Consider the following 13,463-nt stretch of genomic DNA (forward strand, 5'->3'; position numbering starts at 1 on the left):
AGTGATTTGTGGCCACGTGACTGTAGAATTGAGATTAAGGCGCTTTGCAGAGTTGATATTTCACAATTTTCTAAGTTTTTTTTAATGTATTCTAGAATTATTTCAACCAGAGAACTTTTTTGGGAATGAAATCCAAGTATATTTCCTTTCAATCTGAGATAAATTTTACTGGACAATAGAATGTGTGAAGACATCAATACATATTGACATAACTATAATGATCTAAATGCTTGAATATAGTCGAATTCTAAGTTCGCAATAAAATTATAAACCAGTATTAATAATTCATATCTCTTTATTGACTTTTCATTGATATAATTTGAAGTTATTTCCCAAATCCGCCAAGAAGGCCGGTGAGGATGGCCAAAACCGGTGCGAGAAGTCCAAGAATGGGATCCAAAATCGGCTCTGGCTCAGGAACGGGTTTCGGTTTAGCCAAAGTGCCTTCGAACTGGAAGACAGCCAAGACGACCAGAACGGCAAAGATGACAGCGACGGTCTTCATTTTTTCTCGATTTTCTGCTGATTTTCACACTTCAAATTATCTCTTGTCTTCACTTGTCGAGTGAATTCTGCCTTTGAAGATCAATTTCATGGGCTTTTATATCGTTAAAATTCGCATCCGATAAAACAGGTGACCGTATTTTGCAAATGACATAGTTTAGTATTCACAATTTTAGGCACGTTTTCCAAATTTACTTGGTTCAATTTTCAGGAGAAAAATGGATCAAAAGAAGTGAGCGTGTTTTTAATAAAACTAACAAAACAATTCTAATTTAATTGCGCGTGTTGATATTATTGAAAACATGTTGAATTGACATCAATTTGAATAACTCATGCGTGTGTTAATTTAATGAATTACTTTCCAATACGAAAATTCTGAGTGTCCTTCGAAGGAAAGATCTCGGGACGCTGAATGTCTTAAGTAGAGAGAGAATAAATTGCAAAATATCAGAGATAATGCAACATTTTGTACACAAAATATCACCAACTCATCCCAATTTTTACGTCGAATTTTGCCAATTCGTCTTTTGCAACACAATTTCTTAATGGTTTAAATTGATGGAACAATTACAATTTCAACGCGAAACACTTTAGATGAGATTGAGAATCTTGAGAAAGCATTTCCTTAGACACTTTGCAATTTATAACGTTCTCAGCAGAATGGCAAGATTGTACAGGAAATGGTCGTATATGAAAATGCTCTGTTTCATAGTTTGAAAGGGGGTTGAAAAATAAATTTATTTGCCACAAATGTCATACAGTTGATGAATGTTTACCCTGGAAAGGGGCCAATATTAATGTTGAGCTTAAGTCCGATCGTGTACAGGATTTGCCAGAGTAGCACAAGGACTTCGGGGACATCGGCTTCTGTTACGGCTCTGCCTTGAGGTCTTTGTCCTCTAATTCTGCCCGATTCGGCAGGAAAAACAGCCAACGCGGCCACAAAGATCAGGATGGCGAAGAAAACTCTCATTTTCACTTGATCAGCTTCAACTTGTGAATGCTGATTTCCACCCTTTTTGGGCTTTTATAGTTGCACACGAAAAGGGCCGCTGTTTCACCTTCAAAGTGGAAATAAAGGGTCATGAGTTGTTGTTGTTTTTTTTGTGGAGAAACTGTTTGATCAGCTGGTGACTTTGTGGGATGATTTCTGTGCCAAGGCAGAGATGAGAATGATCGACAATGATCAGCATATTGGTGGCAAGATTTTCGGTGTCACGGTCTGAAGCATAGAAAGAGTTCTGTGAAGAGGGTTTTTACCACGATGTGTTTCTGTTTGCTCTCGATTTGCCACAAATACTGATGACCCGAATATTTGGAGACGAAAGCATGTCTTTAAGGGCCTTGGGAGAGTGTCCAATACAAGCAGAGAAACTCTAGATTCCTTGTGGATCAGCAAATTATGTTTATTGCCATTCAGAAGTCCAGAAAAGACATGCTGAAGACTGAATCGATGAGGGCGAGAATTGTGCTGAAGAAATCGTTGATCGGTAGGAAATCCAATAGATTTGCTCTGGCCTGAAGATCACCTTCAATTGGCTTTGTGTCCACAAGAAGTGCCAGCAAAAGCACAGCAATGGAAGCGATGAAAACAACTTTCATTGTGAAAATGCAGAACTTTTCTCTGCCACTCGTGATCTCTGTCAAGTGCATTTATAGGCGAATTTTGTGAGGAATTTAGGTTGCAATCTTGTTTAACATTTATCCAGTTTGTTTTAAATTTTTGCACACTCAAAAGTGGAGCATTGGTTGTCGTGTAATTTGAGAGTTATCTTTATAATAGTATAGAAAATATACAAAACTTATGTTGCAATTGGTAAATTGAATACAATCAACAGTGATCGTTCTTGACATGGAAAAAAGAAGATCAGTCGAGGTAACAAACTGATCAAACATTGCCCTTAAAGTGCAGTCAAAGTAAAAAAGGCCCTTTTTGCGGGGAGAATCTTGGTATATAAGAAGGGAGAATTGTGTTTCGAGTCAGAAATAGACAAAAATCAAGTGAAAAGTGTCTTAAAATGAAGACTATCGTCGTTATTTTTGCTGTCTTGGCACTGATTGCCATTCTTCCAGCACAATCGAAGCCAGAAGATGAAATTGTGACCAACGACGCACCCAGAAATGCTCTGCTATTAGGACTCAATGTGCTGCTTGACACCCTTTGCGATGTTCTCTACGAACTCGGAATCTATCTTGACCTCAACCTCCTCAATCTCTTAGGATGTGCACCTTTGTGAAATCATTAAAGGCTTATCTTGGAAATAAATTGCAAATTGATACATCTTTACAGACACATTGAATTATGTTTAGGGGTTAATTTAACTAAATTGTCTTTCGTGCAATTTGACCAACACGTGCTCAACACAATTTGCGCGTTCATACTTGACCCGAAATGATCACTTAAGGTAACAAACTGATAAAATAATGATGATGAAAATGAAGATCGATGTTTTTGCGGAGAAAAGTGGGTCATTTGCAAAAGACATCATTGGTATAAAAGCAGAAAATCATCTTCAACAAGTCACAATTGAGGAAAAGTCCATCAGAGAAAAAGTGTCTTAGAAGAAAGCTGAAAAGAAGTCCTAAAATGAAAGTTTTCATCGTGGTTCTTGCTGTGTTGGCGTTCGCTGCCATCCTTCCAGCCCAAGCGAAGCCAGAAGCATTGCCGGAAGCGAAGCCGGAAGCAAAGCGACCGCAGACACTCGTGGAATTACTTGCAAACATGATGGGCGAAGCCAGAAATGAGTACATCATCGATATTACACCTCTTTGCTTGATTCTAGCTGAATTTGTCCTGCACTCCGACATAAGTGTCGACATTCTGGGCATTATTGGCTGCGACACATCTTAAACTTGTAAATCTCTCACGGAAATAAATAGTAAATTCAGTCATTCCCTTGCAAACATACACTGAGTATTATTTGCAATTTCGGCCAATTGTTTTTGTCGTTTCCAGGACGGTTTATTTAATGTCTTTTTGCATTTCAGAGAACAGATTCGATTTGAAAGAGCGGAAAATCGAATATCCAATTCTAAAATATCTTTCCCCATTTTATTTTTTGTGTTTTAAGTCACTATTTTAAGTGGCTTTTGAAAAAAAATTCAACCTTTTATTACAGGAAGACAATTGAATGCATGTTAGAATCCAATAACACTTTATCTGAACACCTGTAATTTCCTCTCAAAGTAATCAGTCAATGTCTGGGCGCTGAATTTCGTTGACACTATCGCTTGCATCTCCGCCGAAGAAGCACAGGAAATTCCGGAAGCCAGATTATCTTCGAGTGATTTGTGACATCACGCATCTTATCATCGGTTATTTTTCTCGCGAAAGCCGCGCATCTATGAATAGGCGAAAATTGAAGCGCGCGGCAGATTGAAGAGGATGATTGAGGATGAATGGTCATGCGATTAGGACCGAAATATCTTGAGATTACACATGACACCTAATCAGCGCTCGCCTTTGATGATGGCAACTTGTGGGAGTTGCCACTTGACCACAGATAAATCCACTGGCACGGTTTTTTTTATGGATCCGGAGACAGAAACACCAGCACTCAGCCTAATCGGCAGGCGAATGGGGTGATAAGGATTAGAGGAAGAGTGTATAAAACTGCTGAGGGTGTTCTGGATTGCCCATTCCCAGTTGTCTCTTCAATTGTGTGTACAGTGCCTCAGTTTTTGGGATCCACAAGGATGCTGAAGTGTAAGTTGAATTGTCGCCTTGGGCGCAACTGTTCTACATTCCGATCCTCCTGCAGTTGTCTTCGTTCTGGCTCTGGCCGGTCTGGCCTATGCGGACACCACAATGTACCCCTGCCCATCCTACGGCCTGGCTAGGCTGCCGCACGCCTCCAGCTGCGCCCACTACGTCCAGTGCGTCTCCGGCGTGCCGGTGGTGAGAGCGTGCGCCTCTGGCTTCTACTTCAGCATCGACGAGGGCGAGTGCAAGCATCCCTACTTGGCGAACTGCGACATCGAGGAGCGCGCCTGCCCACTCTTCAACGACCCCCAGAACATGGTCTATCTGCCCGACGAGACGCAGTGCGATGTGTACCACATCTGCTACTTCGGCGACCCAATTCAGCACCGCTGCTTCGACGGACTGCACTGGGATCCAGTGAATGAGAACTGCAACTACCCATCCCTGGCCAACTGCCAGGCCGTGAATGTGGAGTGTCCGGAAACTGGCATCAGCACTCTGCCGCATCCCTTCCTCTGCGACAGGTTCTTCCACTGCGTGAACGGCGAGCGCTTCCCTGACGTCTGCCCCGGAAATCTGCTGTACGACATCACCAGGATGGCCTGCTGGCACGCCGACGAGGCGCAGTGCTCCTACTGGGAGTCCACACCGCCCACCACAGCTGCCCCCACGCCCATTGCCTAAGGCGAGAAGGCCTATTCCCATCTCACTTGCCCCGTAAATAATAAACACAAATGAAAGAAAAAATATGAGCTTTTTCACTTGGATTCTTGTGCTGTTCATTGAGAAATGCTTCATGGGTGAATCATGTCTGAATTTCGCAATAAATACAGTTTCTTCACTTTATTCAGGCCTTCAAGTTTGCTTCGTTTCGTCGAAATAAATACTCCCTGAAGGATATTTTTCAGAACCCAATGAATTGGAAGATCCTAAATAGTGTATTTTATATAATAAACAGATATTGAAGATGTAGTTTAATAAAGAAAAGAAATTTACTGCTGTTTGAAATGTTCGAATCACACTTTTGTACTTTGGAAATGTCTTTTAATACTACTAAAACTTTTCCCATAGAGCTTAGAGATTGTAAGTTAAAATGAAAAGGTGCAAATTGAGGCTTATTAACAAGCAATATTTGCATGTAAAATAAAAGGCAATTTTTCATGAGATTAAGCAAATTTATATATTTTTCCTATTGGAGTTATTCTTCAAATTCTTTGGTTTCAAATGATGTTCAAAAACTACAGAAAATTGTAATTTTCTCTTTGATTTCCTCTTCCGCAAATGTTTTTGTGGTCAAACTTCATACATAATCCTGATATGTAATTATCATTTAAACCTGAAACGCAATTAAGGGCTTCAGATACGAAGAAGATTGTCCCAGAAATTTGTCAATTCCTTTTCCTTATTCCTCAATTGAAGTGTGCAGATTCAGGAAGATTTACTGCTTATCACGTTGATCGATCACTTTTATAGTCTGAAAATTTCTGAAAATGAGTAAGTTTCTCTACTCAAAACTATCATAATTCTTTCTCTGTCCACTGGCGGCGACTCATGCTGATCGCCCGGATAAGCCTGGACAGAGAGATGAACGTACGACGGATGTGCGGGAGATTAGATGTCCAATCCATAAATTTATCATGCGCCTTTGATGATCTGAAGGGGCTCGAATACTATCAGTAGTCGGTTTTTGTTTTATAGAATTCTTCCAGTTGGTGATAATGGCATTTTGCCCACTAAGAGCGTCTCAATTGACTTGATAGCGATTATATAAAACTCCTTTGGCAGCCGCCAAGTGGCATCAGTTCAAGAAGTTAACTAGTGCTCAGTGGTCAGAAATGCTGAAGTGTGAGTTGTGCTCAGATCACTTTCTCGCGACTCTGGCGCTGATGTCTTGCACTCTTTTCAGATTTGGTGTTTGCCTTCGCCGCCGTGTCCTGTGCACTGGCATCTCCCACAGCCATCTATCCCTGCCCATCCTCAGGACTCGAGCGCTTGCCGCACGCCTCCAGCTGCAGCCACTACGTCCAGTGCGTCTCCGGCATTCCCGTGCTGCGTCAGTGCGCTCCGGGCTTCTACTTCAGCGTGGAGTACCACGAGTGCAAGCACCCCTATTTGGCAGAGTGCGACATCGAGGATCACGTCTGTCCCCTGTTCAATGACCCCGAGAATCTAGTCTATCTGCCCGATGACACCAGCTGCGAGGTCTACTTCCTCTGCAACGAGGGCGAACCCGAGCGCTTCACCTGCTTCGATGGACTGCACTGGGATCCCGTGAATCACGAGTGCAACTACCCATCCCTGGCCAATTGCCAGAACGTCGATGTGCAGTGCAACGACACTGGCATCCACGTCGTCCCGCATCCCTTCCTCTGCAACAGATACTTCACGTGCGTGAACGGCGAGCGCTTCCCTGACATCTGCCCCGGAAACACTGTCTTCGACGTCGTGAGGTGGAGATGTCACTTCCCTGAAGAGTCCGTCTGTGTCTACTGGGACGAAGATGAGTACACAACAGTTGGACCAACTCCGTACCACAAATAATAAATCTGCAGCTGAAATAAACGAAATGCATCCCATAAATCATGAATTAGGATTTTCCCACTCACTTTTGGGCGTCAATAAAAGTAAATCTCCACCAGAGGAAATGGTCAAAGCTCCGAAAAACTCCCGCGACTTTGATGATTGATATTGTGAGAAAATTACAATTCACTTTGTAAGTCTTGACACAAACTGTCCGAGTGCGGAGGTGTTTTCTTATCACGAGTCATTTATTACTCCTTTGATTTACGACACAGTAATTTTGGCACATTATTGGGGTGAATTATGTATAAATGTACCGAATGGGTCATAAATGATCACGAGTGCTTCAGCAGAGTGAAATCGAAGGGATTTTTTCGCTTATCTTGAACCTTAGATCAAGGATAATCATGGATGATTTGCATTGAAATCTCTATTGTCTTATAGTCTTATCACTTTATTAATGGTGTATTTGAAATTATTTTAGAAAGTGAGCTGGATGAAATGTTCGGTTTTGGATCCTCAAAACAATCTCTAATGCTTGTTTTGACTAAGAAATCTTCCAATGTATGATTTTTGATGCAAGCATTCATTGAGCTTTTAACTTCTTCAATTCAAGCTGAGTTTTATTCAAAAGATTAGCACTAAGTTATGTCTTCATTCCTGGCGTCGTGACAACTGGAGGCGTGGGAGTTGTGTTGACTGGCGGAGTTGGAGTGGTGTTAATGGGCGGTGAAGGTAGGAAACAAGTGGCGTAGTTCCGATCATAGCACTGTCCGAGAATGGCATCGAAGTACTTTTCATCAGGACATCTGGCCTCGTGCGGCTCGCCAAGAACGCAGCGGAAGAATCTGTCGCAGTGATGGGGATGAGGAACCATCGTGACGTCATCCTCCGGGCAATCAATGTTTACGTGCTGGATGAAAAGATGACGATAGAGAGTCTTCATGATCAACCATGTGCAGTTCTTACCCGACAATTTGCCCGCTCTGGGAAGTCACAAGTGTTATTCCTGATGTTCCAATGCAGGCCAGTGTCGCACTCAAATCTCCGAGGAACGCCCCTGTCGCAGAGGAAGTAAACCGAGCAGTCCGTGTTGTGAGAGAGATAAATCAAATTGTTGGGATCATCGAACAGCGGACAGAGGAATTCATCATGATTGCAAATGGCGAGATTGGGAAGTCTGCATTGATTGGTGAATCTGTTGTATCGAAGTCCTTCGGCACATTCGCGAATCACTGGAACACCTGCGATGCACTGAACGTACTTTGTGCACGATGTTGCGTGAGCAAAACGCATTAAACCGATGTCCGGACATGGATAGATCACTGATGACGCACTGGCGCCGATGACGAAAAGAGTTCCCAGAAGAAGACCTGAGATGAGAGGTAACTTTATAGATCAATTCACAAATTGCTCTCCAACTCACCCTTCATTGCTGACTTCACGAGTAATATTGAGTGTCTGGGAACAAGAGAGAGGCGAATTCGCAACTCGCAGAGGAAGTAATTAAAGTCTCATTGGAGGAATCATAAAGATACCTCGCGCTGACCAGCAGATTAGATAATCCCGCTCTTGATGTAAACAACAGGATGGCGTGAAAGCTGAAAATAGTCCAGAGATAAAGTCCTCAAGTTGTGCTTCTTGGAATGAAGAAAAATCATACACGAGCAACAACGTCATAGATGAAATTGATCAAATAATATCACGATATTAATACGCAATAAAGCGACAAAATATCTATCTAGGTGACATGGGATTATATAGCTTAACAGGTCAAGATTCTCGCGGCAGAAGAAAGACAAATGCTTGAACTCTAAAATTCTAATAAACCCAAATATTCTTTTTCAGACTGTTGACACACGAAACACACGACATTGTATGATAAGAGAGTCAATATTCTGAAGGAAATGCTCAGGTCTTAATTTGCAATAAACATACTTCCTGTTTTGAGATGACAGAAGAAAAGCACAAAAGCTTTTCACACAAACCACCTTATCAGCGGATTGCAAGACGCCTAATTGGCAGTCTCAGTGAATGAAATCGATGACACGTTTACACCCGTGGTATTAAGACGGAGCGTGGCGAAAAAAATCACATTTAGACTTCAATAAACAATGAAAAGTGGGGGAGAGGGAGGAGAGTTTCTCGAATTCGATAACAATTAATAAATTACCGTAGATTAAATTTTATTGATTGTGACGACTGTGAATCACAATCTTTGATACTTTGGCCATCTCAGCACCGATTTAAGCATGAGCGTTCTGTGGGAGAGCAGTCAGTCGCGCTTTCATTCTCGACAAGTGAAGAAATCATTTGGAAAACACCCACGAAAGTTCTCAAACTTGGTGTGAACACCATGATTGCCATCTCAGCGAAACTAGCCCTTGTGCTTAGTCTCCTTTTAGGAGTGGCGCAATCCAGTGGGGACGATTCTGTGTTCGGAAAGATTGGCACAGTGCAGTATCCCTGTCCGCAAGTTGGCTATCAACGACTACCCCATACAAACTCCTGTGATAAATACGTGCAATGTCTTGGGGAGAAAGCCTTTGTCGTCAACTGTGGTCCAGGCTTGCACTTTCAAGCATTTGAGGGCAAATGCATGAGTCCAGAAAAGGCTCAGTGTAATATCGATCGTCTGCCATGCCCACTCTACAACGATCACAAGAACCCTGTTTACCTCAGCAGCAACAGGGACTGCAACAACTACTATTTGTGCTACAATAGCGTCGCAGTGCGCTTCCAATGTTCTGAAGGCCTCAATTTTGATCCATTTCGCTGGCAATGCAGGAAACCGGACGATACAATTTGTGATGTGAGTGGACGGAAAGGTGTTAAGTTTGCTAATTACAAATTAACAATTATGTTCTTATTCTAGAAAGTCGACGTAACGTGCCCAACGGAAGGAATTGTCTCACATCCCCACCCAGAATTCTGTGATAGATATGTTGTGTGCTGGTATGGGCAAGATTATGGAGTGAACTGTCCAAATGGATATCATTTTGATATATATGAGCGTAAGTGCAAGCCGGCAGATCTAGCAACTTGCCACTTAGAAACAACCACAGAGGAACCAGAAACAACGACAACGGAAGAAACTACAGAGGAGCCCGAAGTCACGACAACAGAAGAGACTACAGAAGAACCGGAAATAACGACAACAGAAGAAACTACAGAGGAGCCCGAAGTCACGACAACAGAGGAGCCCGAAATCACGACAACAGAAGAGACTACAGAGGAACCCGAAGTCACGACAACAGAGGAGCCCGAAGTCACGACAACAGAGGAGCCCGAAGTCACGACAACAGAGGAACCCGAAGTCACGACAACAGAGGAGCCCGAAGTCACGACAACAGAAGAGACTACAGAGGAACCCGAAGTCACGACAACAGAGGAGCCCGAAGTCACGACAACAGAAGAGACTACAGAGGAACCCGAAGTCACGACAACAGAGGAGCCCGAAGTCACGACAACAGAGGAGCCCGAAGTCACGACAACAGAAGAGAGTACAGAGGAACCGGAAATAACGACAACAGAAGAGACTACAGAGGAACCCGAAGTCACGACAACAGAGGAGCCCGAAGTCACGACAACAGAAGAGACTACAGAGGAACCCGAAGTCACGACAACAGAGGAGCCCGAAGTCACGACAACAGAGGAGCCCGAAGTCACGACAACAGAAGAGACTACAGAGGAACCGGAAACAACGACAACAGAAGAGACTACAGAGGAGCCCGAAGTCACGACAACAGAAGAGACTACAGAGGAGCCCGAAGTCACGACAACTGAAGAGACTACAGAGGAGCCTGAAGTCACGACTACAGAGGAACCCGAAGTCACGACAACAGAAGAGACTACAGAGGAACCAGAAGTCACGACAACAGAAGAGATTACAAAGGAGCCCGAAGTCACGACAACGGAAGAGACTACAGAGGAGCCCGAAGTCACGACAACAGAAGAGACTACAGAGGAGCCCGAAGTCACGACAACAGAAGAGACTACAGAGGAGCCCGAAGTCACGACAACAGAAGAGACTACAGAGGAGCCCGAAGTCACGACTACAGAGGAGCCCGAAGTCACGACAACAGAAGAGACTACAGAGGAACCCGAAGTCACGACAACAGAAGAGATTACAAAGGAGCCCGAAGTCACGACAACGGAAGAGACTACAGAGGAACCAGAAGTCACGACAACAGAAGAGACTACAAAGGAGCCCGAAGTCACGACAACGGAAGAGACTACAGAGGAGACAACGGACGTAACTCATCCTACCACTCCTGAATGGGATATTGGTCAAGTGAAATGTGGAATTGGTTACTACCGAAAGAAGCATCCGTCTGGAGATTGTACAAAGTACATTCGCTGCTATTGGGGCACTGCCAGTGAGCATTCATGCCCGAAGGGACAAATCTTCTACTCATTGCTGCAAATTTGTCTACCTGGCAATGCTGACAAATGCTAATTGAAAACGAAAAAAGAATTTAGCGACTAAGAGTATCTTGAAATGTTTTTTTACGAGATAATAAATAATTGCGAAATAATATAATTGATGGCGTTTGGTTGAATTGAAGTCATTGGCCGGCGTTTATATTTCTGAGATTAGCGAGATATTGGTGAATTGCTGAAATGTACACAACAAATTGACCCAAATTGGCAATGTATGGGTTTTGTGGGTGTCTTTGGGGAGAGGAAATTGTATCTATAAATTTTTGCGGCTTTTGGTGGCTAATAGGCAGCCTACAGATAATACTTGCCGTTCGGATAAGGGATTATCTTTCCATTTCTGAGAGATTATATAATTTGGCAAGTGTCTTTAGAAAATTTCAGTTCCTATTCGTTATTTCCAAACGTAGGTTGTGTTTTCCATTTTTGTGAAAAATAGAAAATGGGTAAGGTTATCTTTAACATGACTTGAATCTTTGAAACGGGAATTGAATTTTGCAGGTGTCTCTATATGGATTATTGGAATTACCATTCAAATCGTTGGCATACTGGCATCAGTTCAGTATCCTTGTCCACCCTTTTCACCATTCAGACTTCCTCACACAACTTCCTGCTCTAAGTTTGTCCAGTGCATCGGCGGAGTGGCAACTGTTCATGATTGTGACAACGGATTGGAGTTCAATTCGATTTGGAATGAGTGCACTTTGCCTGAATTTGCTGATTGCGATCGTGAATATTCTCCATGTCCGCTCTTCAATGATCCGGACAACTTGGTTTACTTATCAGACAGTGACTCATGCGAGGTGTACCATTTGTGCTATAACAATCAGCTTCACAGATTCCAGTGCATCGATGGACTTCACTGGGATAATCAGAGGAATCAATGCCGACGTCCTGCTGATGCAGGTTGCGCGCCTTCAGGCGTAACTTGTCCTCCGTCCGGCACACACTTGGTTCCCAACCCAGTATCCTGTGAGTACTTCTATTTCTGCATCGACGGCCATGGCTACGGATCACAATGTCCCGAGGGCACGCTATTTGATGTCGTGAGAAGCTTCTGTGTGCCTGCAGATGAGGCTACTTGCTTGGGTCCAGTGCCTACAACAACAGCACGCCCAACTCCGCCTGTGGTTACAACGCCCGGTGAAATTCCAGATTCAGACAACTAAACCTTGCCCCGGAAGGAAAGTTGTGTGTTTCACATTTTGTCAACATGGCGAAACAATAAATAAAATTTCTGTTTTGAATTTATTACTCATATATTGAGAATGAGATGGTATCTCGTGACAGAGTATGTCTCAAATTCTCCCTATCAAAGTGCGATAACGGCAAATCACCTCTGCGACTTAGACCACTTGATTGTGAGGTGTTGTGCAAAAAATCAAATCCATCAAGTATTTTGGCATGGGAGTTAAGCCCTTCTACAACTGAGACTTGAAAAGTGCTGCCAATAAAGAGGATTTAGTGGGTGATTTGATTGTTTGCTTCATCCCCCTCTTGAGGTGCGTCGCTAAGTTAAGTGTACTCATTTAATGTGACTCACATGGCTATATTTATAAGTTCCCAATGATTATCACGAACATTTCTTCCCTGATCCTGATACATGCAATGAATATTTTATATGCCAATATGGAGATCATGCTCAGAACTTAACTTGCCCCGATGACCTCTTGTTCAATCCCAACACGTTGCAGTGTGATTTCTCCTACAACGTCGACTGTCGTGATGCATCTGTGGAGAAACTAGAGAAAAATCACTGTGCTGAGCATAGTGCTGATCGTCACTACTGCTCCAAGTACTATTTCTGCTTCGATGATCGACAGCGTGAGTTCAGCTGCCCTGAAGGCTTCCACTTTGACCCTCTGAATAACTTCTGCACCACACCTGATAAGGCCGGATGCCGTGCTACACCTGATTGTCCAGCGGAAGGCTTCCACGTCTTACCTCATGCCGTTGACTGTCGCAAGTACTTCTTCTGCGTGAACGGATTTCCTCATGTGCAGTCCTGTGGTCCGGAACTTCTCTTCGACTACAAAGCGTCAGAGTGCCGCGTTGCTGACGGAGGTGTGTGCTTCCACCATTGAGATATCCATCGAGTCACTTACGATCGCGGTTCATTGACGCTTGCGCGGAAAATTGGAGTAGACACTGAGCAGAATGTGATAATGGTTTGCAATAGTGTAGAATTGAAATAAATGTATCAAGCCAAATGAGCGTCTTTCCTGCCAGAATGTTAAAATATACGTGATTGTGGTTCAGGAGCCGGAAGACTCTGTTCCGGGACGTCTTTATCGTT

General features: G+C 43.3%; 5 protein-coding genes across 5 annotated transcripts; 4 read left to right on the forward strand and 1 right to left on the reverse strand.

The window, feature by feature from the left end:
• Positions 1–5,697: 5,697 nt before the first annotated feature.
• On the forward strand, positions 5,698–6,748 carry LOC132266034 (peritrophin-1-like). The gene is made up of 3 exons (XM_059766863.1): positions 5,698–5,701; positions 5,993–6,052; positions 6,114–6,748. The coding sequence occupies exons 1-3, from the start codon at positions 5,698–5,700 to the stop codon at positions 6,746–6,748; spliced, it is 699 nt and encodes a 232-aa protein (XP_059622846.1).
• Positions 6,749–7,174: 426 nt separating this feature from the next.
• LOC132265638 (peritrophin-1-like) lies at positions 7,175–8,177 on the reverse strand. Its single transcript, XM_059766377.1, has 3 exons — positions 8,154–8,177; positions 7,697–8,100; positions 7,175–7,640 (listed from the first exon to the last, which is right to left on the reverse strand). Exons 1-3 carry the CDS (start codon positions 8,158–8,160, stop codon positions 7,374–7,376), a joined length of 678 nt encoding a protein of 225 aa, XP_059622360.1. The 5' UTR covers positions 8,161–8,177; the 3' UTR covers positions 7,175–7,373.
• A 906-nt stretch (positions 8,178–9,083) lies between these two features.
• Positions 9,084–11,253, forward strand: LOC132266035 (proteoglycan 4-like). Its single transcript, XM_059766864.1, has 2 exons — positions 9,084–9,539; positions 9,603–11,253. Exons 1-2 carry the CDS (start codon positions 9,084–9,086, stop codon positions 11,184–11,186), a joined length of 2,040 nt encoding a protein of 679 aa, XP_059622847.1. The 3' UTR covers positions 11,187–11,253.
• Positions 11,254–11,609: 356 nt separating this feature from the next.
• Positions 11,610–12,336, forward strand: LOC132266039 (peritrophin-1-like). Its single transcript, XM_059766867.1, has 2 exons — positions 11,610–11,613; positions 11,669–12,336. The coding sequence occupies exons 1-2, from the start codon at positions 11,610–11,612 to the stop codon at positions 12,334–12,336; spliced, it is 672 nt and encodes a 223-aa protein (XP_059622850.1).
• A 104-nt stretch (positions 12,337–12,440) lies between these two features.
• On the forward strand, positions 12,441–13,418 carry LOC132266041 (protein obstructor-E-like). The gene is made up of 2 exons (XM_059766870.1): positions 12,441–12,528; positions 12,728–13,418. The coding sequence occupies exons 1-2, from the start codon at positions 12,441–12,443 to the stop codon at positions 13,249–13,251; spliced, it is 612 nt and encodes a 203-aa protein (XP_059622853.1). The 3' UTR covers positions 13,252–13,418.
• Positions 13,419–13,463: the final 45 nt, after the last annotated feature.

Source organism: Phlebotomus argentipes, unplaced genomic scaffold, assembly GCF_947086385.1.
Source record: "Phlebotomus argentipes unplaced genomic scaffold, Phlebotomus argentipes genome assembly contig_5, whole genome shotgun sequence".
NCBI classification, from domain to species: domain Eukaryota; kingdom Metazoa; phylum Arthropoda; class Insecta; order Diptera; family Psychodidae; genus Phlebotomus; species Phlebotomus argentipes.